General features: G+C 39.6%; 1 protein-coding gene across 1 annotated transcript in view; it reads left to right on the forward strand.

The window, feature by feature from the left end:
* Positions 1 to 22,416, forward strand: part of NLGN4X (neuroligin 4 X-linked) — a gene marked incomplete at both ends in the record, with an annotated part of 224,673 nt that extends 202,257 nt beyond the window's left edge. The window contains one exon of the mRNA XM_083362692.1: positions 21,573 to 22,416. Coding sequence (XP_083218818.1) covers positions 21,573 to 22,416 — 844 coding nt within the window. The remainder of the gene's footprint in view (positions 1 to 21,572) is intronic.
* Between the last annotated feature and the right edge of the window lie 4,209 nt (positions 22,417 to 26,625).

Raw genomic sequence — 26,625 nt, forward strand, 5'->3', positions numbered from 1 at the left:
CCCATGGTTAAAGATGGAGTAAACTGAATTTCCCGGGATGCCAAAACGTACAACCACTCGGTCTTGTCAGGATTGAGCCAAAGCCTGCTCCACCCCATCCAGACCCGAACCGCCTCTAGGCAACGGGACATCACATCAAGGGCATCACTGGGGTGGTTTGGGGTGAAGATGAAAAGCTGGGTATCATCGGCGTACTGATGATACCCCACTCCAAAACCACGAATGATCTCACCCAGTGGCTTCATATAGATGTTGAACAGGAGAGGCGAGAGGACCGACCCCTGAGGAACTCCACAAAAGAGAGGCCTTGAGGCCGACCTCTGCCCTCCTCCCAGGAGGTAGGAGGAGAATCACTGGAGAACAGTGCCCCCCACTCCCAACCCCCTGAGGCGCCGCAGTAAGATACCATGGTTGATGGTATCAAAAGCCACTGAGAGATCTAATAGGACTAGGACAGAGGAGCAACCCCTGTCCCGAGCCCGCCAGAGATCATTCACCAGCGCGACCAATGCCGTCTCCATGCTGTACCCGGGACTAAAGCCCGATTGGTACGGGTCCAGATAATCCGCTTCCTCCAGGAACAGAGGGAGCTGATGCGCCACCACCCTCTCAACAACCTTCACAAGAAAGCGAAGGTTGGAGACCGGACGATAGTTATTCAAAATAGCCGGGTCCAGGGCAGGCTTCTTGAGGAGGGGCCTCACCACCGCCTCCTTCAAGGCAGCAGGAAAGCTACCCTCACTCAAAGAAGCAGTTAACACTGCCTGGAGCCAGCCTCGTGTCCCCTCCCGAGCCACATAGACCAGCCAGGAGGGGCACGGGTCCAATAAACACGTGGTGGAGCTCAGCTTCCCCATGATCCTGTCCACATCTTCCGGAGTCACAGGGTCACACTCTTCCCAGATAACATCACCAAGACCGCTCATGTCATGTCCGTCAGACTCTGCCCAGTCGGAATCCAGACCGGCCCGAATCTGAGCGATTTTGTCCGACAGATGCAGTATTTTCCCCTCTAGATAGCAGTGATGGTTGTTCTTTTGTTTCAGGTTTTGAAACTTTTTTTGGTTCTCTTTTCTTGTCTTAGTATTGAATTTTAAGAATGTTCCTTGGAGTAAGGGCCCATCAATCTTTCCAGTGAACCTTTATGGCAAATCCATGCTTTCAGAACCGCAGCTCTACTGCAGTACAGAAAATGATATGCAGCAATATTGGACAGTTCAGAGAAAAACATAGTGTCCTGATTCATTCAGGAACTTAAGTAGATTTCATAGGATTTAAGAAAGTCAGACTGGCATAGTACATATCATCACAAAAGCAAGCAATTGTTTCTGTTCCACAAAGAAACCAAGAGAGAACATATCCTTCTCTATATTAAAAAGTGATGTACTCTTCATTCTTCCTTGACTCCTAAATTTCAACTGCATTCTTACATTTTGGATGGATGGAGAAATGGATGCATGGATGATTGGACAGATAGATCAATCCCACTTTGACCTCCATCAAAGTGGTAATTTTTCCCATTAAAATCATAAATAACATCAACACAACACAACACAACATAACATAACATAACATAACATAACATAACATAACATAACATAACATAACATAACATAACATAACATAACATAACATAACATAACATAACATAACATAACAACATAACATAACATCAGAATTGGAAGGGACTTGTAGATCATCTAGTCCAAACCCCCACTCAAGCAGGAGACCCTACACCATTTCTGACAGATGGCAGTCCAGTCTCTTCTTGAAAGCTTCCAGTGATTAAACTCATGCAACATCTGAAGGCAAAGTGTTACATTAGTTGATTGTTTTCACTGTCAAAAAATTTCTCCTTATTTCTAGGTTGAATCTCTACCTGATCTGTTTCCATCCATTATTCCTTGTCTGGCCTTCAGGCACTTTGGAAAATAGGTTGATCCCCTCCTCTCTGTGACAGCCCCTCAAGTATTGGAACACTGCTATCATGTCTCCCCTGTCCTAGCCATGCCCAGTTCCTGTAACCATTCTTCATATGTTTAGCCTCCAGTCCCCTAATCATCTTTGTTGCTCTTCTTTGCACTTTTTCTAGAGTATCAACATTTTTTCTATAGTGTGGAGACCAAAATTGGTTGCAGTATTCTAGGTATGGTCTTACTAAGGCTTTATAGAGTGGTATTAGTATGTCCCGTTATATTGATTGAATCCCTTTGTTAATGCAACTTAGGATTGCATTGGCTTTTTTGGCTGCCACTGCACAATATTGGCTCATATTCAATTGATTGTCCACTAAGACTCCAAGATCCCTCTCATAGTTACTGATATTAAGTCTGGTTTCACCGAATCTATATTTGTACTTTTGGTTTTTCAAACCTATGTGTAAGACTTTACTTTTTGCTACATTGAATTTCATTTTGTTAGATAGGGGCAAGTGTTCAAGTCTGTCAAGACCTTAAGTCTATCATCTAGGATGTTGGCTATTCCTGCCAGCTTAGTATCATCTGCAGATTTGATATGTTCCCCTTCTATACCCTCATCTAAGTCATTTATGAAGTTGAAGAGTACTGGGCAGAAAAAACCTTGTGATAACCCAGTTTACTTCCCTCCATGTAGACGTAATACCATTAAGGACTGCTTGTTGGGTAGTGATGCTGACTAACCCACTTTTTTCTAGCTTCCCAAGAAGTAGGTTGCAGTCTACTTTGTTGAATGCCTTGCTGAAGTCTAAGTATACTATACTGGTCTACTAATTTAGTTACTTGGTCAAAGAATTGGTTTGGCATTATCTGTTTTTAACAAACACATGCTGACTTCTACTTATAACTTTATTTCTTTCTAAATGTTTGCAGATCTGTTTTTTGATTATCTTTTCCATTATCTTCCCAGGTATTGATGTTGGGCTGATTGGGTGCTTGCGGTTGTGCAGCTCTGACAACCTGGCAGGGGTAGCAGCCGGCTACGTATGCTTCAATTTGCTTATCAATGCCAGGCCACCATACGTAGCTTCTAGCTAACGCCTTCATTTTAACAGTCCCCGGGTGTCCCTCATGCAATGTTTCTAGAACCTTGGTCCTATGCTTTTCAGGGATTACTACTCTATTCCCCCACAGAATGCACCCCAGGTGGGATGACAATTCCGTTTTCCTTGAAAAATATGGTTGGAATTCGGGACCAGGGGGGTTAGATTGCCACCCCGAGGTGATGCAGCTAAGGATTCTGCCCAGGGTCTTGTCGGAAGTTGTAGCGGCCGCGATGTCTTTGACAGATAAGGGGCATTCAGGTAGCTCCAAAATTGCTAGGATGTTACCAGCAGGGGTGGGGTCCGGGTCTATTATGGGAAGGGGGAGTCTACTTAATCCATCAGCATGCCCCATTTCCTTCCCCGGCTTGTGTATCAATTTGAAGGAATAAGCAGATAAAAAGGTAGACCATCTGAGAATGCGGGGGGATAGAATTTGTGGTGTCTGCTTATCCCATGTAAAAATTCCAAGTAGTGGTTTGTGGTCAGTGAAAATAGTGAATTGCCGTCCATAGAGGTAGTCGTGAAATTTTTTCACACTGGCAACTATCGCTAAAGCCTCCTTGTCAATTTGAGCGTAATTGTGCTCTGGTTTGGAAAGCGTTCTGGAGTAAAACGCTATTGGCGTTTGGGTTCCATTCTGAGTTAAATGACTTAGGACCGCCCCGATCCCGTAAGGGGAAGCATCGCATGCTAGACATAGGGGCATTTCTTCTTTGTAAAGTGTAACAGTGGAATTACTGGTGAGCAGGTTTTTAAGGGGCTTGAAACTGGAGTCATGCTGAGGGGACCAGGACCAAGGGGTACCCTTGTCCAGTAGCCTGTGCAGGGGTTCCGCGATGGTTGCCTTGTGGGGCAGGAAGGCATGATAAAAATTTAGTAGCCCCAGAACGGCTTGAAGTTCCTGCTTGTTTTTTGGAGTGGGTGCCGTTTTGATGGCATTGATTTTTGAGTCCGTGGGGTGAATTCCCCCTGCGTCAATTTTGTAACCTAGAAATTCTGTGGATGGAACCCCAATGGAGCATTTATCTCTTTTTAATTTAAGTCCTGCTGCCCTGAACTTGCTTAGAACTTCCTGCAATTTGTTTGCCAAATCCCCTTCAGATTCCCCTGCAATAAGTACATCGTCGAAGTACGGGCAGACCCCAGGGATTCCTTTAAGTGTCTTTTCCATAATTTCTTGAAATATCCCTGGGGCTGCAGATATGCCAAATTGTAAGCGATTTATTTTGAAGGCTCTGCGGTGTGTGACGATTGTCTGTGCCATGGCAGTGTCAGGGGTGACAGGTAGTTGTAAATACGCCTGCGCCAAATCCAATTTAGCAAAAATGGTGCCAGATCTAATGGCTGCGAGGATGTCTTTCACTGCTGGGACGGGGTAAGCGTGCGAATTCAATGCTCGGTTCAAGGTGGCCTTATAGTCGGTGCAAATTCTTATTTGGCCATTTGATTTAATTGGGGTTACGATTGGTGTTTCCCATTCCCCCCCTCGACTGGTTCTAAAACTCCTAGATTGACAAGTCGGTCCAGTTCGTTCTCAATTTTGTTTTTTAGCACGAACGGGACTCTTCTAGCTTTAATTCGTATGGGCAGTACATCGGGGTTTAATTTTAGTGACACTGGGGGGCCAGTATATTTCCCTAACGAGCCATCGAAGACGTCTGCGAACTGCTGGCAGACAGCTTCTAGGCTTGTGGACTGAGTTGTATTAATTCCTGTTAATGCAATTCCTAATGCTTCGAACCAGTCAAGACCCAGTAGACTGGTTCGGTTTTCCTGCGTAACTAGAATCGTGAGGAGTCCCCTAAACTGCCTAAATTCCACCAGAATTTTGGCTTTTCCCTTGAGTCGGATGGGGTTTTTTTGGAAGTCAGCAAGGCATAAGTTGGTGGGTTGTAGGGAGGTTTGCTGCCAGCTACGGCTGCAAATGCTTTTATAAGTATTCCACGAAATGAGGGAGACTGAGGATCCCGAATCGACTTCCATTTCACAGGGAACCCCGTGGAGCAGGACGTTAACCTTAACCTTGGGCTTTAACACTAAATGGACTGCTCCCACCCCCTTACTCCTTCTGACAGTTAGTACTAGGGACCTAGAGGGCTTTTTCCCGGTGGATGTTGTCGGACTCGTACCTGCGGATGTCACCTCCAATTCGTGCAGGTTCTCCCGGCTCTGGCTACAGCATACAGCTCTGAGGTGTCCTGTTTTGCCACAGCTGTGGCATTTGGCACTGCGGAAACGGCACAACACTCTTGGGTGGTTTCCCCCGCAGCTGGCGCATTTGGCTCTGATGCCTTGCTGGTTAGTGCTTTTGTTGTTTGGGGGCCCCCCTCGGTTGTCACGTTGGATCTTGAGCTTTTCAAACCTTCGTTGGACGGCGTCCGCTGAGGCAAAGGAGTGCAGCAGCCTTGGCCTGGTCGTCCGTGATCTTATTGACCAGCAGGAACCCTTCTACCTGGCCCCAATGCGACTCCCAGCACTCAGGGTGGCGAATATTGAACTCGCGGATGTGGCCAAGGTTGGCCATACTGTCCCGGTTGTGGGTACTGCTTCGCGGGCGTTGGGAAGTTGTACTTCCCGCCGGTGACTTCAGCCATTACTTAGCTCTGAGCCGCGGAAAATAATCTCTTCTTTCCCTTGGCTAGTGACTTCAGCAGTGCGAAGCAGTAAATCCCACCTTCGTCGCCAGTGCTCTGTCAGCTGAAGAGGCACGCGAGACAGCTGGCTAACGAAAACCTTTTATTGTCAGAACCGGGCAAGGAACAGACTTACAATGCCTTCTATTTATACTCCAGCTGGCCGGTCGGCAACCAATCAGGGCTGTGCCGGTTTCCCACTTGTCCAAGCGGGCCAATCGGCGAAGGAGTTTTGACAGCCTGGAGCTGTCAAGCTACTCGCGCCTGTGCAGTAACCGGCGGTTCTTGACAGCCGAGAGCTGTCAAGTGGTTACGCTTCCTCATAACTAGGAACATGGTAACATAACATATAACATGTAAATACACAATAAAAGTAGTAAAACCCCCATGCTTACCCCGTCCCCTTTTATATGACAGAATCCAAGAGATAGTAAGGATTGGTTTTTAAAGACTTTTTAAAGATTTTGCGGTGAGAATCTTTTGGTAAGGGATGAAGTTCACCTGTTTGGAAAACAAGTCTGTGAGTGTCCAGATTACAGTATTCCCATTGCTTTCTGGTAATTCCACTATAAAATCCATGGCTATTTCCCTCCAGGGGGATGAGGGATTTGCCACTGTTTGTAACAGTCTGGTTGATTTCCCTTGCAACCTCTTTGCAGTAGTGCAAGTAGGGCAGCTGGCCACGTAACTTTCTATGTCTTTTTTCATGGATGGCCACCAAAATTGCTTTTTAATTAAGTGTAATGTTTTTACAAATCCAAAATCCCCTGCTGATTTGGTGTCATGGCAAAGCTGCATGAATGTGACCCTCTGGGTGGTTGGTGTATATAACATTTCCCCCATCCATGGTAGTCCATCCTTCACTGTGCACACGTGTTTATTTTTCTGAAACCATTCATCCATTTCCAAAGTTTTCTGGAATTCAATTCCGGCTTGGCTATCCAGCTGCAGTTTTAATTTAGCTTGGACTCTGGTAGTTACTGGTGCTGCCAGTTGTGATTCCACCATAAGTGGTTTAGAATTGGTGGCTCATGTGCTGTTATATTAGGACATGCAAGATAGTGCATCTGCCAGGAAGTTCTTTCTCCCAGCAAATGCTTGAGCGTAAAGTGGAATTGGTGAAAATATTGGGACCAGCGGGATTGCTTGGGGTTGAGCTTCCTGGGTGTTTTCAATGCTTCCAGATTTTTGTGGTCTGTCTACACCTGAAAAGGGATTTTATTCCCTTCAAGGAACTGACACCACGTAAGTAATGACCAACGTATCCTGTATGCCTCTTTCTCCCACACGGGCCAGCGCTGTTACGTTTTGGTGAGTTTCTTGGATGTATATGTGCAGGGTTGCAATAACCCTTCATCATTTTCTTGTAATAGTACAGCCTCCACTGCCACATCACTTACATCTGCCTGTATTATAAAGGCCTTATCCATGTCTGGGTGCTTCAGAATAGGTTATGCAGAAAAGAGTCTCTTTAATCTCTCAAATGCCACTTGGCATTTCCATTGTCCATTTTAGTGGCTGGCTAGGCTTTACTGAGAATACTCCCTTTGTTTTTAATAAGTTTGTGAGGGGCAGGGCTATCTGGGCAAATGAGGGGATAAATTGACGGTAAACATTTGCGAAGCCCAGGAAACTTTGTAGTTGCTTTCTTGTGCGAGGTGGTGCTCATTCTAATACTCCTCTAACCTTCTCTGGGTCCATTTCAATGCCCTGTGGAGATATGTGATAACCCAGGTAGTCTATTCTTTCCTGGTGGAATTTGCATTTCGATAATTTGGCATGTAGGTGAGCAGCTCGCAGTTTCTTTAAAACCTCTCTGACTAGGTTGACATGTTCCTCTTTTGTTTCAGTGAAGATAAGGATGTCATCTAGATAAACCAGGCCCCCCTTAAATAGGTGCTTCCTTAGTACCTCTTTGATTAATTGCATAAATACTGTGGGGGGGCTTGTAATCCAAATGGCAAAACTTTAAATTGGTAGCACCCCATTGCACAATTAAATGCAGTTTTCCATTCATCCCCTTCCTTAATTCTAACGTGGTAATACGCTTCCCTTAGATCTCGTTTAGTATTTTTTTTTCCTTTCGAGAGGTGTGATAACATGTCCTTCATGAGGGGTAAGGGGTATAGGTTGCTTTCACTGATTGTGTTCAATAGGCAATAGTCTACGTAAAAGCATAAAGAGCCAACCGGAGTGGCCACTTTAGGCTTGGCTGGCTCAATGAACCCCCTTTCTAGGTTTTTATTTATGAATCTTTCCATTTCCTCCTTCTCCTTTGGGCTCATCGAGTATAATCTGGACTTCAGGAGTCTTGCCCCGGGCTTGAATTCTATGGCACAGTCCATGGGTTGGTGGAGAGGGAGCTCATCTGCCCTCTCCTCACTGCAAATTTCAGCAAGATCTCTGTATTCCTCTGGTATTTCAGGTAGCCCTTTTTCTACACTTCATTTATACACATCGGTCTGTAATTTTTTTTATCTGTGTAAGTCTGAATCTTCTTTTGGTATTAAGGTAATATTTGCTTCTGTCCATGTATTTGGGAGTTTAGCCTCCAACAAAAGTTCATTGCACACATCCTTCAATGGTTCACTTAATATATCTTGTAAAGCTTTATATAATTCCACCGGTAGTCCATCTGGCCCCGGTGTTTTCTCATTTTTTTGTCTTCTTATAGCTTGTTATTTCCATCATTGTTATTTTTTCCTCTAGTATAATTTTAAAAGTTTCTGAAATTTTTGGAAGATTATTTTCTTCCAGATATTGAATCATTTTCTCCCTTGGAATTTCTTCTATATCATACATTTTCTTATAATATTATTTAATTATCTTTTTTATTTCTTTGTTTTTAAATTGTAGGCAACCTTTTTCATCTACTAAATTATCAGTTTCCTCTCCTTCTGTTTTTTAAGTTTGTAAGCTAACCATCTTCCTGGTTTGTTTGCATTTTCAAAAAAAATTGTTTTGCTCTTTTTATTTACTGTGCCAATTTTTCTGAATGCAACAAAGTTAATTTATGTTTTATTGTTTCCATTTCTCTTTTCAGAATCTTCTTTTGCAGATTCATTTGCAATGCATATATTGCTACCAACAATGTTTGTTTTTGATGTAGAAATATTTCTACCATTATAATTCTTCCTTTTTATCTGAATAAATCTTTTTAGAGTCTATTGTCTCTACAGCTACACCTCTTTTTTTCTGCTGCGCTGATGCATGGTAAAGTTTCCCAATTTTTGGATATTCCAACAGTTTGTAATATTGTCTTTTTATATGTGTCTCTTGCAAAAAAAATTACATCTCTGTTTAATTTCTGTAGTTTTCTAAAAAATTTATTTCTTTTTGAAGGGGAATTCAGTCCATTTATATTCATTAACAAAATCCGTTTTCTTTCTCAATTTCAATTACTTTTATATTTAGGTCTTGTCAATCTCATAGTCCTCTGTTTTCTGGCTATTCCCTCACTCTTGATCAAGTTTTTCTTTCTGTTCTTCTGCTTGTATAGTTGCTTACTCAGTTGCTTCTTCTGTTTGTTTCTGATCTTTTCTCTCCTCTTGTTGATATTATACTCCTTCATTTAAAAATGCTTGATTTCTTTCCTCAAATTCTTGTGCCTTCCAAACTGAGTCCAGTTGTATTATTGTATCTTGTATTATTAGTTGATTAAGATCCCTTCTGGCATTAACCATCTGAAGTTTATACCTTTTGCATTTAGCTTTGTAGTTAAGAAGTGATATTGTCGGCAGCAGCGTCAGAGCCTGTGAAGGCTGAAGAGGGGGCCATGGACTGGAGCTGGGAGGGGGCCATGCACGGGTGGGTGATGGGCATGGTGGGAGGAATGGTGGGCTGCGAGGAGGTGGTCCCGGAGTACAATGGAAGTTTACCTGGCGAGCGGAAGACACCGGGAGGCAGGGGTGAGGCAGGAGGGTGTCAGGGAAGGGTGGGGTGGAAAAAGGGAGTGGGCGGATGTAGGCGTGTATGGGTGGGGTGGGCGGTTTCTTTATGAGTAGGCCGTCTTTCGCCATTCTCGAGCGCTGGATTTTTCCGTTTCCACTAACGGCTCTGCTCCCAAGGATTTACTATTTTCCAGCGTATAAGGCGACTGGGTGTATAAGATGACCCCCCAACTTTTGAGAAGATTTTCATGCGTTAAAAAGTCGTCTTATACGCCGGAAAATACGGTACATATAAGGAAATCCTAAGTTTGGAGAGGAACGTATGGTGTTTGAAGCCGTATAATTTTCTACGAGAAGAGAAGATTGTTCAAACCTGGTTTCAATATGGTCAATTACGGGCCAGGTGGAAAGAAGATCAGAAAATTGGTTTTTCAATGACTGATGAAAATCTTAAGTTTGGAGAGGAACGTATGGTGTTTGAAGCCGTATAATTTTCTACGAGAAGAGAAGATTGTTCAAACCTGGTTTCAATATGGTCAATTACGGGCCAGGTGGAAAGAAGATCAGAAAATTGGTTTTTCAATGACTGATGAAAATCTGGTAAATCAGGGTCCAGCACATATCAAACGGATATATCTTGCATTGATAGAAATTGACTCAGAAACAGAACTTTTTAAAGATTGTATGATAAAGTGGGCTCAGAATATTCAAGAAGTTATCACAATGGACACTTGGGAAAAGATCAGGGTGAGGAACGTAAAATTTACACAAGCTCAAAATTTAAGAGAAAACTTTTACAAAATGTTTTATAGGTGGCATTTAGATCCTAAAAAGCTTGCAAGTATGTATCCGAACTATCAACCTAAATGTTGGAGATGTGGTGGCGAAGATGCAATGTATTTTCATATATGGTGGACCTGTAAAAAGGTTAAGGCTTTTTGGATTAAAATCTGGTGGAATATGCAGAAGATATTTAAGCAAAGGATAAAGTTTTGTCCGCAATTGTTCTTATTGGGCATAATTACAGATACTACTGTTGTGGACACCAAGTTGATGTTGAACATAATTACAGCAGCAACACTTTTACTAGGTCAATATTGGAAGAAGGAGGAACTGCCGACTATAGAAGAATGGACTCTAAAAGTTTCTGACCTGGCGGAAATGGCAAAGATTTCGGCTTATTTGAAAGATCATTCGCAACAACGTTATATTATGGAATGGAAAAAGTGGATTGATTATATCCAGACTAAAAAGTTTCACTTAGCATTTGAATAAGTTTTTTTTCTTTTTTCTTTTTTTTATGTGATATTAGTATTGCTTGTAGTCATTTCATATGAGCTAGAGTGCGATAGACATAATAGTTTATTGTTGTTAGCATATGGTTGTTTATGATTGCTTTTTGCTTTTATACCTTGTATTTAACTCTGGGAAGTTGGGGAGGGGGGAGGGGGGAAGGAAAAAAAAGAAGTGATATTGTCTTCAGGTGTCTCTTACTCTCTTGGGGATCTGCTTCAACACCACAATTTCTTTATTCTTGTATTGTAATGGCTCATCTCTGACTTTTCTCAGTATTTCATCTCTTGTTGTTTTCTTTATGAATCTTACATGAACTTCTCTGGGTAGTTTATATTTCCTTGCATAGCTTGAATTCATTCAAAATATTTCATCTATCTCCATTTGTATCTCTGCTCGGTCTGCTTTCAAAGCCTCTGCCAGTAAATCAATAATCACAACTGCTATACCTTCTTCTCTGTCTTCAGGAATCTTTTGAAATCTTAAATAATGTTCTTTCTCCATTTCTAAAACTGCCACGCCCCTTCTAGGTTTTGATTTGCTTGTTCTAATTTGTCATTTTCTTGCATTAGTACTTCCATTTTTTTGTCAATATCATCTGATTTATTTTTCATTTTCTGAATTTTTTGTTCATTTTTAACAATCATTTGCTGATGAGCTTCAAATTGTGTCTTTATATCCAACATTTCTTCATTTAATTTATCAAAATTACTTTTTGTCTCTTCATGGTTTCTCTGTATTGATTCTTGAATTAATTTTAATGTGGTTTGCATCTCAGTTTGGGCAGTGCTTATTTTCTCATGCTGCAACATTGTTTCAATAGATCCCTGGCTTTTTGGATAGGTTGTTCTAACAGAAGGTGCAGAGAAAGTTTTTTTTCATAAGTCTAGTGAAATTTGATGCACTCATTTTTTGAGCCAACTATCTTAGGCTAAAATCCATTCATATAATTAAGCCAACTACTTTAGGCTAAATCCAAATCCTCCAGTCAAAACACAAATGTAAAATGCCCACTGTCTCCAAATAATTCATGTTTTGGTTATATCCAGAGTCAACAAATATAATTGTAGAGAGTCTTTTCTCATGCAAAGTCATATAAAGGCACTTTGTTTACACCAGGTGTTGTTTCAAGGTCAAACACTTCAAATTCTTTCATTATTTGGTATTACTGTAGTATCTCTTTCACCACTGGATGTCCTCATACACTGTATTTTCTATATCTGGTTTTAAAAGATTTTTACAAAATTTTCTTTTAAGGTTTTTTGTAAGTTATTTACCCTAGAAATTAAATATATTTCCCTCCATGTCCTGGAGGTTAAGCAGTCTTTCTTTAAGTCAATCTAAGTTCCATTTTAAAGTATTCGTTTACATTCCTTAAATTCCTCCCCCCCTTTTGTAATTTGTCACCACTTTTAACTCTCTTCTCCCCTAGTCCTTCTGGGGTCTTTACTTCATATATTTTTCCCAATCAGGGGATCAGTATTTCTGAGTCTATAAGGAAAAGGATTAAAAAACAGGCTCACCCAGTTTCAGCACACTGTTGACAATCAGCTGTTTGGCGGAGCACCACAGCTTTTTTTTCCGGCTGACAATGACTTGGGCTGCCTGTGCTTACCAGGCAGCCTTTCTTCCATCCTTTAGAAAGGTTTCTTCAGTCCGTCTGGACCAACCGCTTGGGGTCACCGGACCAAACAAAATCAGGCTAAGAAGCCAGAACCCTGGTTTCTTCCACCCTTCTTGTCATGGCATCAGACTGGAAGTTTTTTATTTTTATTTTTATTTTTTTTATTGAAAAGTTTTACAGTACATTTTAACTTTAACAATCCCCCCTCCCCCCACCCCTACCTAACCCTCCCTATCCCTCCCCCCCATTCCCCCCTCCCCCCCGACTTCCCAGAGCTAAATACAGGGTATAAAAACAAACAACAAACATAAGCATCCATATGCTAACAACAATAAACTATTAATTCTATCACCCTCTAGCTCATATAAAATGATTACAAGCAATATTAATATTACATATAAAAAGAAAAGAAAACAGAAAAGGAAACTTACTCAAATGCTAAATGAAATTTCTTAATCCCATATTTATTCTGAATATAATCAATCCACTTTTTCCACTCCATAATATAACGTTCTTGCGAATGATCTTTCAAGTAAGCCGAAATCTTTGCCATTTCCACCAGGTCAGAAACCTTTAAAGTCCATTCTTCTATAGTCGGCAGTTCCTCCTTTTTCTAATATTGACCTATTAAAAGTCTTGCTGCTGTGATTAAGTTCAGCATCAACTTAACGTCCACTACAGTAGCTTCTGTAATTATGCCCAACAAAAACAGTTGTAGACAAAACTTTATCCTTTGCCTAAAAATCTTCTGCATATTCCACCAAATTTTTATCCAGAAAGCCTTAACCTTTTTGCAGGTCCACCATATATGAAAATACGTTGCATCTTCACTTCCATACCTCCAACATTTAGGCTGATAATTCGGATACATACTTGCAAGCTTTTTAGGGTCTAGATGCCATCTATAAAACATTTTATAAAAGTTCTCTCTTAAGTTTTGGGCTTGCGTGAATTTTACGTTCCTCACCCAGATCTTTTCCCACGTGTCCATTGTAATAACTTCTTGAATATTCTGAGCCCATTTTATCATACAATCTTTAACGAGTTCTGTTTCTGAGTCAATTTCTATCAATGCAAGATATATCCGTTTGATATGTGCTGGACCCTGGTTTCTAATTTGCTTTATCAAATTTTCATCAGTCATTGCAAAACCAATTTTCTGGTCTTCTTTCCACCTGGCCCGTAACTGAGTATATTGAAACCAAGTTTGAACGATCTTCTCATCTCTCAAGAGATTATACGGCTTCAAACACCAGACATTTCTTTCCAAGCTTAAAATCTCCTTATACGTTGTCACATCATGCTTGAAGCCAACATTTATATTTTCTATTGCGTGTTTTGGGATTGCCCACAACGGCATCTTGTAATCTAACTTATATCTATACTTCTTCCAGACTCTCAACAATGCCTGTCTTAAAATATGCAGTTTAAACACATTATCTACCTTCTTATCATACAACAAATATGCATGCCAGCCAAATAACAAGTCGTGGCCCTCAAGATTTAATAATCTCCCTTGTGTCAAATTAATCCAGTCACTTATTCCTGACAACGCAGCAGCTTCATAATATAATTTAAGATTAGGCATTTTAAGACCACCTCTTTCACGAGTATCCTGCATAATCTTAAGTTTAACTCGTGGCCTTTTCCCTGCCCAGACAAATTTATTGATACCCCGTTGCCATTCTTCCAAATTAGAATCTTTTTTAAGGACCGGTATCATTTGAAATAAAAATAAAAATTTAGGCAGGACGTTCATTTTCACTGCTGCAATTCTTCCCAACAAGGACAATTGCAATTTTTCCCAGCTCTCCAATTCTTTTTGAATTTTTCCCCATAACTTTTCATAGTTATTTTTATATAACTTTGTATTAGAGGGTGACAAATACACCCCCAAATATTTGACCCTTTTAACGATCTCAAATCCAGTTAGTCCTTCTAAAAGGGCCTTTTGCGATACTGTCATATTTTTGGCCAAAATTTTGGTTTTTTGTCCATTAACCTTAAATCCAGAAACCTTCCCATATTGCATTATTATCTCCATCAGGTCCACAACAGAGTTTTCTGGCTGAGTCACCGTAACAACCAGATCGTCTGCAAACGCCCTCAGTCTATAATCTTGATCTCTAATTTGAATACCCTTAATTTTTTCTGAGTTCCATATTTTTATCAATAATATCTCCAATGTTAAAACAAATAATAAAGGTGATAACGGACACCCTTGTCTTGTACCCTTCTCAATATTGCATACTTCAGTCAAACTATTATTAACTATTATTCGGGCAGTTTGTTTTTGATATAATGCCCTAATTGGTTGTAAAAATTTGTCCCCAAAATTCATTTTATCTAAAACTTTCATCAAAAATTGCCAATTCAATTGATCAAAAGCTTTTTCAGCATCTAAGAAAATTAGCGCCGCAGGGATCTGGTTGTTCCTTTCCAAAAACTCCACCACATCAACTATATGCCTCACATTATTTTTCATTTGTCTACCACTAATAAACCCAGTTTGATCCCCATGAATCACCTGTTGCAGAACCCTCACCAGTCTATTAGCTAACACCTTGGCAAATATCTTGTAGTCTGTATTTAAAAGTGATATCGGTCTATAGTTTTTTACTTGAGTAACATCTTGATCTTCCTTTGGAATCAAAGAAATAAAAGCAGTTCTCCAAGACGGAGGCACCTTTCCCCTCATCTGAATTGTCTGAAACAATTCCTTTAACGCTTTTATCAGCTCCAATTGTAGATTTTTGTAGTAAACCGCAGTCAGACCATCCGTGCCTGGCGCTTTATCCACCTTCAGTTCCTTAATTGCTTTAAGAATTTCTTCTTCTGTTATCAATTGATTAATCTATTTTTTATTTATTTATTTTAATCCCATTTATATCCCGCTCTTCTCCGAAGACTCAGGGCGGCTTACAATTTAAAGCACAAATCAATGTGCTTAGCAAGTTTCCCTTTTATTATTTCTTCTAATAACACAATTAGTTTACATTGGTACATTTATATTTTGGATCTTCTATGGGCAAAAGCGTATACATGGAACATGTTTTGCAGATCACAATAGCATCAGTTTCTTTTTTTTCATGAGTGGATTTAAAAAAATGAAAATGAAAATAAAATGAAAGTGAGAATAAAATAAAAATGGAGTTTAGAGGGTTTTGCCATAGATTTTTAAAAGGGATAAATGTCCAATTTAGAGATTTGATATTCTAAGAGATCATATAAAAATTTAAAAATTTTGAGGAAAATGTCTAGTTTAAAAATGCAAAGTTCTAACAGTTTATTTAAAATGTCAAATTTTTAAAATTTTCAGTGTTGATGCCAAGTTCTTATCCTGTCCTGGAATGTTCTATAATTATCCCTTTCCTCCCTGCCTTCTTGTGAGCTTTATTTATTCCTTTCTTCTCTACCTTTATATGTTCTGTGTTTGTTATTTTTTTACTCAGCTTTTATTTTTTTTTGCCTTGTGTTCTGTATTTTTTTTAGCCTCTCTTCCAACGTGTTTTCATCTGCCACTACCTGCTATTCAGCTTTCCCTGCTTTTCTCAGTGCTACCGTCCCCCTCAACTGTTGGTCTATCACACTGTTCTGTTGCCGTTCACAGTTGCCAGTCTGTACTAACGACAGACTCCGATTCCCCATTGCTCCACCAATGTGCTGCTCTCAGGCTGTAATTCACTGTGCTGCCCCTTGATGCTGGCTCTCCTCCCTGCTACAGTTCTTCTTCCCTTTGCTCTGCAGCCATGTGGCTCCTGTTTGCTGGTCTGCCACAGCTTCAGCTTCCTCCAGCAAACAGGACTGCTGAAATGGTGCACAGTAAGCTCCCCTCTCCTCTCCATAGCTGGCTCTCCTCTCATTTTACCTACCTCGGAAGGATGGAAGGCTGAGTCAACCTTGAGCCTGGTAGGATGCAAACCTGCACTAATTGCAGGCAGCAGGTGTTACTTAAGGAGGCATTAGCCCACTGCTCCACCATTAGAAGGGTAATGATGGGAAATGTAGAATGTAGCCTGAATAATTTCAGATGAAGTTATATTTATAAAGATGGTGATCTGCATTATAGCAAGTTTGATACCTTTGCTTGAAACAATCTGTTGCAGGAATATAGTTGTAGCTTTTATACCAATTATTTTGTTGTTGTTAGCTGCGAAGTCGTGTCCGACTCATCGCGACCCTATGGACAACGTTCCTCCAGGCCTTCCTGTCTTCCACCATCTTCTGGAGTCCATTTAAGCTCATGCCTACTGCTTCAGTGACTCCATCCAGCCACCTCATTCTCTGTCGTCCCCTTCTTCTATTGCCCTCGATCTTTCCCAGCATTAGGCTCTTCTCCAGTGAGTCCTTCTTTCTCATTAGGTGGCCAAAGTATTTGAGTTTTAGCTTCAAGATCTGGCCTTCTAAAGAGCAGTCAGGATTGATCTCCTCTAGGACTGACCAGTTTGATCGCCTTGCAGTCCAAGGGACTCGCAGGAGTCTTCTCCAGCACCACAGTTCAAAGGCCTCAATTCTTTGGCGCTCAGCCTTTCTTATGGTCCAACTTTCACTGCCATACATTGCAACTGGGAAGACCATAACCTTGACTATACGCACTTTTGTCGACAGGGTGATGTCTCTGCTTTTTAGTGTGCTGTCTAGATTTGCCATGGCTTTCCTTCCCAGGAGCAAGCGTCTTTTAATTTCTTGGCTACAGTCCCCATCTGCAGTGATCTTGGAGCCCAGGAAAACAAAATCTGTCACTACCTCCATTTCTTCCCCATCTATTTGCCAGGAATTGAGAGGGCCAGATGCCATGATCTTGGTTTTCTTAATGTTATGTTTCAACCCAAGTTTTGCACTCTCCTTCTTCACCCGCAACAAGAGGCTCTTTAGTTCTTCTTCACTTTCTGCCATTAGAGTGGTATCATCTGCGTATGTTAGGTTGTTGATATTTCTTCCAGCAATCTTAATTCCAACTTTTGATTCATCTAGCCCTGCCTTTCTCATGATGTGCTCTGCATATAAGTTAAATAGGCAGGGCGACAGTATACAGCCTTGCCGGACTCCTTTCCCAATTTTGAACCAATCAGTGGTTCCGTGTCCAGTTCTCACTGTTGCTTCTTGACCCGCATATAGGTTTCTCAAGAGACAAATAAGGTGGTCTGGTACTCCCATCTCTTTAAGAACTTGCCACAGTTTGTTATGATCCACACAATCAAAGGCTTTAGCATAGTCAATGAAGCAGAAGTAGATGTTTTTCTGGAACTCCCTAGCTTTCTCCATGATCCAGCGTATCTTGGCAATTTGATCTCTAGTTCCTCTGCCTCTTCGAAATCCTGCCTGTACTTCTGGTAGTTCTCGATCCACATACTGCTGAAGTCTAGCTTGTAGGATTTTAAGCATGACTTTACTAGCATGAGAAATGAGTGCAATGGTGCGATAGTTTGAACATTCTTTGGCACTGCCTTTCTTTGGAATTGGAATGTAAACTGATCATTTCCAATCCTGTGGCCACTGTTGAGTTTTCCAAATTTGCTGGCAAATTGAGTGTAGCACTTTTACTGCACTGTCTTTTAAGATTTTGAATAGCTCAGCTGGAATACTGTCACCTCCACTAGCTTTGTTGTTGCTCAGCTTTTCTAAGGCCCACTTCACTTCACGTTCTAGGATGTCTGGCTCGAGGTCAGTGACCACCTCATTGTGATTATCAGGGACGTTAAGCTCATTCTTGTATAGTTCTTCTGTGTAATTTTGCCACCTCTTCTTAATCTCTTCTGCCTCTGTTAGGTCCCTGCCATTTTGGTCCTTTATCATGCCCATTTTTGCATGGAATGTTCCCTTCATCTCTCCAATTTTCTTGAAAAGATCTCTGGTCCTCCCTATTCTATTGTTTTCTTCTATTTCTTTGCACTGTTCATTTAAGAAGGCATTCTTATCTCTTCTAGCTATTCTCTGGAATTCTGCATTCAATTGGGCATATCTATGTTTTTCTCCCTTGCCTTTCGCTTTCCTCCTTTCCTCAGCTATTTGCAAAGCTTCCTCAGACAGCCATTTTGCTTTCTTGCATTTCTTTTTCTTTGGGATGGTTTTGGTTGCTACCTGTTGTACAATGTTGCGAACCTCTGTCCATAGTTCTTCAGGCACTCTGTCTATCAGATCTAATTCCTTAAATCTATTTGTCACCTCTACTGTATATTCAACAGGGATATGATTTAATTCATACCTGAGTGGCCTAGTGCTTTTCCCTACTTTCTTCAGTTTAAGCCTAAACTTTGCAAGGAGAAGCTCATGGTCTGAGCCACAGTCAGCTCCTGGTCTTGTATAGAGCTTCTCCATCTTTGGCTGCAGAGCATATAGTTAATCTGATTTCTGTGTTGACCGTCTGGTGATGTCCATGTGTAGAGCCGTCTCTTGGGTTGTTGGAAAAGAGTGTTTGCTATGACCATCGTATTCTCTTGACAAAATTCTATCAGCCTGTGCCCTGCTTCATTTTGTACTCGAAGGCCAAACTTGCCTGTTATTCCAGTTATCTTTTGGCTTCCTACTTTAGCATTCCAATCCCCCATGATGATAAGGACATCATTTTTTGGTGTTAGTTCTATAAGGTGCTGTAGGGCTTCATAGAACCGGTCAATTTCATCCTCTTCAGCACTGGTGGTTGGGGCATAGACTTGGACTACTGTGATATTGAATGGTTTCCCTTGGATTCGAACTGAGATCATTCTGTCATTTTGAGGATTGTATCCCAGTATTGATTTTCCTACTCTTTTATTGACTATGAAGGCTACTCCATTTCTTCTGAGGGATTCTTGCCCGCAGTAGTATACCTGATGGTCATCTGAATTAAATTCACACATTCCTGTCCATTTTAGTTCGCTAATACCTAAGATGTCGATGTTCAGTCTTGACATCTCTTGTTTGACCACGTCCAGCTTTCCTTGATTCATGGATCTTACATTCCAGGTTCCTATGGAGAAAAAATCTTTACAGCATCGGACTTTCCTTTCACCACCAGACACATCCACAGCTGAGCGTCCTTTTGGCTTTGGCCCAGTCGCTTCATTCTTTCTGGCGCTACTAGTACTAGCCCTCTGCTCTTCCCCAGTAGCATATTGGACGCCTTCCGACCTGAGGGGCTCATCTTCCAGCATCATATCGTTTTGCCTTTTGGTACTGTCCATAGGGTTTTCATGGCAAAGATACTGGAGTGGGTTGCCATTTCCTTCTCCAGTGGATCACGTTTTGTCAGAACTCTCAGCTATGACCTGTCCGTCTTGGGTGGCCCTGCACGGCATAGCTCATAGCTTCATTGAATTACGCAAGCCCCTTCGCCACGACAAGGCAGTAATCCATGAAGGGGATACCAATTATACTTGAGGTCTAATTATTGACATGTACTGTTTCAGTAGCCATTAATACAAATTACTGCTGTTTCAACAAAACTAATGGTGAACATAGCAAAATAAAGGCTTGATATTTATAATGATTTGTTTTAACAGCCCTCTGTAATTAAAATGAAACCCCATGGGGTGGACCAGTTTTTCTATGACAAAGAAATGAGTGTATTTTATGTATAGAGATGATAGAGAAAAATTCCATCACATTCTCAAAACCTTTAATGTTCTTTATTTCAAAATTGTTAGTTTTTACAGAGATATCCAACACTTTAATTACAACTTTCAAGATTTGACATTTTAGCCTTAAAAAAGATTTCTGTGTTCATAGGTAGCTGATGTAAGCCATCATGATACTGAATGAGTTTATCTTTGAAAACTTACTTGAAGCTTCATTTAGTACAGAATGCAATTACTGGATACTTATCAGTAGTTCACCGCCCTGAGTCCTTTGGGAGAAGGGCAGTATACAAATATAATAAACCTTAAACCTTAAACCTTAGTTATTTTTGGGAGCATATTATATCTGTACTCTGAGCAGTGCATTAACTGTCTGTTAGCTTCTAAGTAAAATTTAAGGTTCTGATGTTAATGCTTTATGACTTAGTGCCAAGCTATCTAGAGAGTGCATCTCCCACTGGCCCATCTGTTTCAATCAAGTTACGAGAAGCAGCAGACTGTTCTCCACTTTCAAGAGGTCATGTGGAGTTAACTGCTAAGCTTGTAAGCCACCCTGAATTAAAATAAAATAAATAAATAATAACATTCAGAAGTAATATTTTTCAGTGGCAGTTCTGGCCCTTTGGAATGGCCTCTTGCATGAGGAGGCAGATATGCCACCTTCTGGAATACATTAGAAACTGGGCTCTTTTAGAGAGCTTTTAAATCATGATACCTCTTTGATAGTATGTGTTTTATGGTTATTTATAAACATATTTTTAATTTGATTTATGCGGGCAATTGAGAATCTGTTAGATTGTGATGGGATAATAAGAAAGAATTTAGAGGAAACATACCACCTAACATCACGAAATAGCTCCTTTTCATATTAGCATCCCAAATCAGATTCAAGTTGTCAAGTCATGAAGTTTGTTCAGTGATATTACAATTCATAGTTCATCCATTTATGTAGGAGAAGGGATGGCAAATCCTGGGGTGGAATGAAAAGGGGAAACAGCCTAGAATCCCTACATACCCATTTAAAAAAAACTAAATCCAATTCCTCTTGAGTGTTGTTGACCCTTATCTAACTAAGCAGGTGCATAGGCTTTTAGCAATAAATCAGTTTAATTGAATCTTCACATGTAGATCTGGTCTTTCATACCTGACACTTTACTCACTTTCTGAATGCCTGTGTCCATACCCATTATTGAAATCTGCATTTGTGAGCTATTATTGAAAATCACTTCCTTCCTTCCTTCCTTCCTTCCTTCCTTCCTTCCTTCCTTCCTTCCTTCCTTCCTTCCTTCCTTCCTTTTTTGAAGAGGTAACTTAAAGTATTACTTTCATACATTAGGCAAATGTACTATTTGTTTTGCAAGTATTATAAACTCTATCCAGAGCATATATTTTGGGCAATTATTCTAATCTAAACAGACTATGCTGTATTAGTCATAACTTTGAAACTCAAAATATCATCAAGTCAAGACTATAAGGAAATTGACTTTAGCTCTTGTAATATATTTGAATATGTAAGTTGATTGTTTTTAATATTATTTATTTGTATACTTTTAGGGATCCAAACCAGCCTGTTCCTCAAGATACAAAATTCATCCATACAAAGCCTAATCGTTTTGAAGAAGTTGCCTGGTCTAAATACAACCCAAAAGACCAACTTTATTTGCACATTGGTTTGAAACCTAGAGTTCGAGATCACTACCGAGCAACAAAAGTCGCTTTCTGGTTAGAACTTGTACCACACTTGCACAATTTGAATGAAATATTTCAATATGTTTCCACTACGACTAAGGTGCCACCACCTGATATGACATCATTCCCTTATGTTACCCGACGTTCTCCTGGAAAGTTTACCACCAAACGCCCATTAATGACACCAAGCAACAATCCAAAGCATTCAAAAGACACCCATAAAACCTCTCCAGAGGATACAAGTGTCCTGATAGAAAACAAGAGAGATTATTCTACAGAGCTAAGTGTTACTATTGCTGTAGGAGCATCATTATTATTCCTCAACATTTTGGCATTTGCAGCCTTGTACTACAAGAAAGACAAGCGACGTCATGAGACACACAGACGCCCCAGTCCCCAAAGGAACACAACCAATGATATTGCCCATATACAAAATGAAGAAATTATGTCACTGCAGATGAAACAGCTTGAGCATGATCATGACTGTGAGTCACTACAAGCTCATGATACTCTGAGACTCACCTGTCCACCTGATTACACCCTGACTCTTAGAAGATCTCCAGATGATATTCCACTCATGACACCCAACACCATAACCATGATTCCAAATACATTAACAGGAATGCAACCTTTGCATACTTTCAACACTTTCAGTGGAGGACAGAACAGTACTAATTTGCCTCATGGACATTCCACCACTAGAGTATAGCTCTGTCACTCACCTGGAAGATTAACCTTAAGAAAAAGGGGAAAAATTCATATTCTCCATCAAGCAATTTGTGAAAATGAAGTCAAAAGGTGAACGAGCAGAACCGTCATAATTTTCTTCAGATCCTTTCCAAAGGAACTCTTATATCAAGAAAGATCACCCTCCCAAACCCTGTGAAATGTGAAATGTGTACATTGCTATTAGAATTCTGCTTTAATATCTCAACCACTTTGATTGAAAATAAGAGTTGAGGCCTGAAGAAAGTCTCCTAGAAAAGGATATATATTGAGTGTAACAAACGGAAACAGAACTTTTCAAACACAGAGCCTGTGACTGTATAGGTTTCTTCTTTTTTTCTTTTAGTAAATAAAATTTTAAAAAAGATGTTCTATATGTGCCATATCATGAATGGCCCTTGTTATACAAAAACATCATCATGGGATTTTACCCATCCTAAGAAGCTGTAATCCAGAATGGGGAAATAAGATTTTATTATTATTAAAAAATAGGACTGACTATGCAGTAAATATGTATAGTTCTGTGAAAGAGAAGACTTGCCAGCCTGAACTATATTTAAGGAACTTTGTAAAAAAAAAGTACATAGCTGTGAGTTTTAAAAAAGAAGCTTTTATTGATGTTTTCAGTTTGAAAAAAGCTTTTAGAAAAAAATGTGCTTTCAGTTGTGATTTATGTGTATAAGCATTAATCATACCATCTATGTTTCCTCCCAGACCTAAATGAGGGTGTTCTTCTTAATTACTACTGATGATCCAAACATGAAAGATTTTTCCTAATGTTTCATTTCTGGGAAAACATGTTGTATCATACAAAGTACACAGATGACTGTGTGGCCTGCTAGATTTTCCTTTACAGGCTAAATAGATGTATGTTAAGGCATTTGTTGATAGGAAGCAGGATTTTATTTTTCCTCCCTTAAAAAAAAGAAGGTTCTCTCCCCCCACCCCACCCTACTATTTTCTTTCCTCTTTGTGTTAGCCTCTATTATATTGTAACACAGAGACAAATTAGAAGAATTTCAACAAGCTTGTTCAGTTGATCTAGGAATCCTGTTGTTGGTATCCTATGTGCCATGAACCTTTACTTCTTTCACAGTCTACTTTCTAAACCAGGTTTTTTTAAAAAAAAATAAGGTTCTGTCTGCCCTAGCAGATGGCAGTAAAGGTTATGCAAAGAAGGGAAATTGATATAGCTATGTTGAACAAGGTAGACCACACAAGTCAGATAAAGGGTGATATTTTTTCCCATTCATTAAGAAGGGAGTTCTTGCTGGATCAGTAGCTAAAACTTTTGACCCATTTTAATCAAGCTTAGGTTTGATACCAAGGAAAACAAGTGTATATGGGTGAGTTTCCTTGAAGAAGTTGAATCATTTAATAATTCATCATTATTAATTCTATAAGAAAATATTATTCACATCATCTACAAACATAGGGAAGTATGATGTGAAATGCAGCTGTTCCAACAATATGTCTGACATCTCTGTACAGAGTTGAAAAACAGTTCTAAAGAAAATCAATCAACAAAATAAATCAGACATTATAAAAGTAGAAATACAGGTAGTTATTAGTGAGTAACAAATGGTTTATAAAGGTGGAAACCAAAGATATTTGAACAGAGTTGTTCTGCACAAGATCACGTCTTTCCTGGGGTGTATATTCTATTTTTTTCTCTTTTATTGTGGAAGGCACAATACTGCTATGCTATCATCTTTGTAATAATAAATATGTATGTGATATGTTGTCACATAATGTAACACAGGATGCCTTCTGCTTTAAAATAGATAGTTTGAGCTATTCTAACTTATAGCTATCTTGATGTTTTGCTGGCTATGGAGTATAGAACAGCTTCATGCTGTTTCTGAGAGAGAAAACAAGTTCCTAGAGTAGAAAACAACAGCTGGAGACCTAATAGAATTGTTAACATAATCCTCCATTTTAGAAAACAAAATTAGTACATACTTTCCTTTTCCTTCCAGGTAAAATTTTAACAGTTCCAATTTTTACCCAATAGTCAAAGGAACTCAATGCTTTCCTTAATTATTTTAATGTAATTCTAATGGTTTTATTTTGTTAGTTTTATATTTCACTTTTCCTCTAGGAGCTCATGCCATAACACTGCCTCCTCCAGCTTTTCCCCATGAAAACAACCCTGTGAAATTGATAGTTCTTAAAAGTAGGGATTGGCATAAAGTTATCTAGTGAGCTTTCCTAGCTGAAGGTGGACTATAAATTGGGCCTTCTCAATCCTTGTGCAGTATCTTAACCACTTTGTAACACTGGCTATCTAAAGCTGGATCTTTGCCATCATGACTAAAACATAACACTTCTTCATGACTCAGTGGGGAAAAATAAGGAAAATGAGGGCAACTTATTCAGATGAATATGTTTGTTATGTGAATCATGGTATTTGTTTAGTACTTCCAGTTGTTTTCTGCTAGCAATATGTACAATACTGTGTCAGGCTTGTGACATTTGGGTAAAACCATTTCTGTAAGTGAATGATTTTAGCTTTTAAAAATCAATGATTGTTGTTGTCACTTTAATAATTTAATACATTGGGATAGATGTATGATTTATAAATGAAAATTTTTAGTCTCTTCAAAGAATTGTATAATAACAACAAAGGATACTTTAAAGAAAAGAAAAAATCCCAGACCTTTCTTCTTGACCTTAAGAGGCACGCAGAGTTTCTTTTGTTATTATTTCTTCATTTTTTTTCTTTTTGGTTTTTGGCTTAAGTAAGGACAGAAGATATATATGGCTGGACACATATGTATAAACTTTTCAGCAGCATTTTTAATAATAAAATATCACAGTATTTTCTAATGCTTTGTGCAAAAAATTACGTGTTTATCATTTTTGTAAAACCATCATTTTGAAAATCTCTGTGTGAGCGTGCACATGTATGTGAGCATATCATGTGATATGTAGTCCATAATGAGCCTTGTCAATACTTTAAAGGGTTGAAATGATAAAGATAAATACTAAAGCCAAAGATATAGATAAATACTGTAACCTATCTTGCTAGGAGTTTGCAGAGAACTTTATGGAATGCCAGTTGCTGATATTCAAACCACTGAACAAAACAAATACAATCTATAATTACTCATAAATTTTATTATTTTCTTTAATTACAGTCTGTCATGTGAAAAGGGATATTAAATATTTGTTAACCAGAATGTTAGCTCTCACCAGGTTAAGGTAGTAATGATCTTACAATTAAGCATAATTATTAATTCAAATGAAAACTTCTTGAATCTCTTGAACCAATAATTTTCTTAGTCTTGTTTCATATATATATATATATATATATATATATATATATATATATATATATATATATATATATATATATATATATATATATATATATATATATATATATATATGCATCTTTGGTTATTCAGGTTTTTCCCCGCGTAGAACTAAAGGTGTAAGGGCGACATTTCGACGGAATCCCATCCGTCATCATCAGGCTGGTGGCTTCTGCTTCCTTCTTCTGGGAGAAGCATGTGGCTGTTTGTTCCTCTTTTTTAAACTGCCAGAGGGGGTGTGTTCTGTGGGTGGTGTGCTCTGATTGGGTGGGGGAGTAAGTGTGTTCTGATTGGGTGGGAGTGTGTTTTGAATGGTGGGTGTGTTCTGATTGGGTGGGGGTGTGTTTTGAGTGGATGGGCTGGTCTCAGCTGCCAGCCTTAGACCTGAGCTGGTGAGTTGTGCTGCTTTTGTTCGGCTTCGTGTTTGTGGTGGTGCCATGTTTTTATAGTGGGTGTCAGTTTGCTTATTGTGTGGTTTGGAGGGGTTTAAAGTGGCTGATGTTGCAGCTGTAGTTAGGTTTCTGTTTTGTGGTTGTGCCTCGTTATCATTGTGGGTTCGGATTTGCTTTTTGAATGGTTGTGTGGTGGTGATGTCATGTGGTGTTATCATGAGTTTGGGTCTATCATTCTTGGTGGTTGGGACTCGTCTGTCAATCAAGGCGGGTTTCCAAATGGTTGGTAGGCGAGAGGTATCATCTCGTTTGTTTATGCTGTGGGGGCGTTTTTCTATCTCAATGGCTTCTCTGATTATTCTGTTGTTAAAATGTTCAATTTTGGCGATAGTTTTGGTTTTTTTAAAATCAATTTCATGTCCCGTGGCTTCAAAGTGTTGGACCGGGGATGAAGTTTGTTCTCCTTTTCTGAGTGAGTTTTTG

This window comes from Vipera ursinii, assembly GCF_947247035.1.
Source record: "Vipera ursinii genome assembly, chromosome: 4".
Lineage (NCBI taxonomy): Eukaryota > Metazoa > Chordata > Lepidosauria > Squamata > Viperidae > Vipera > Vipera ursinii.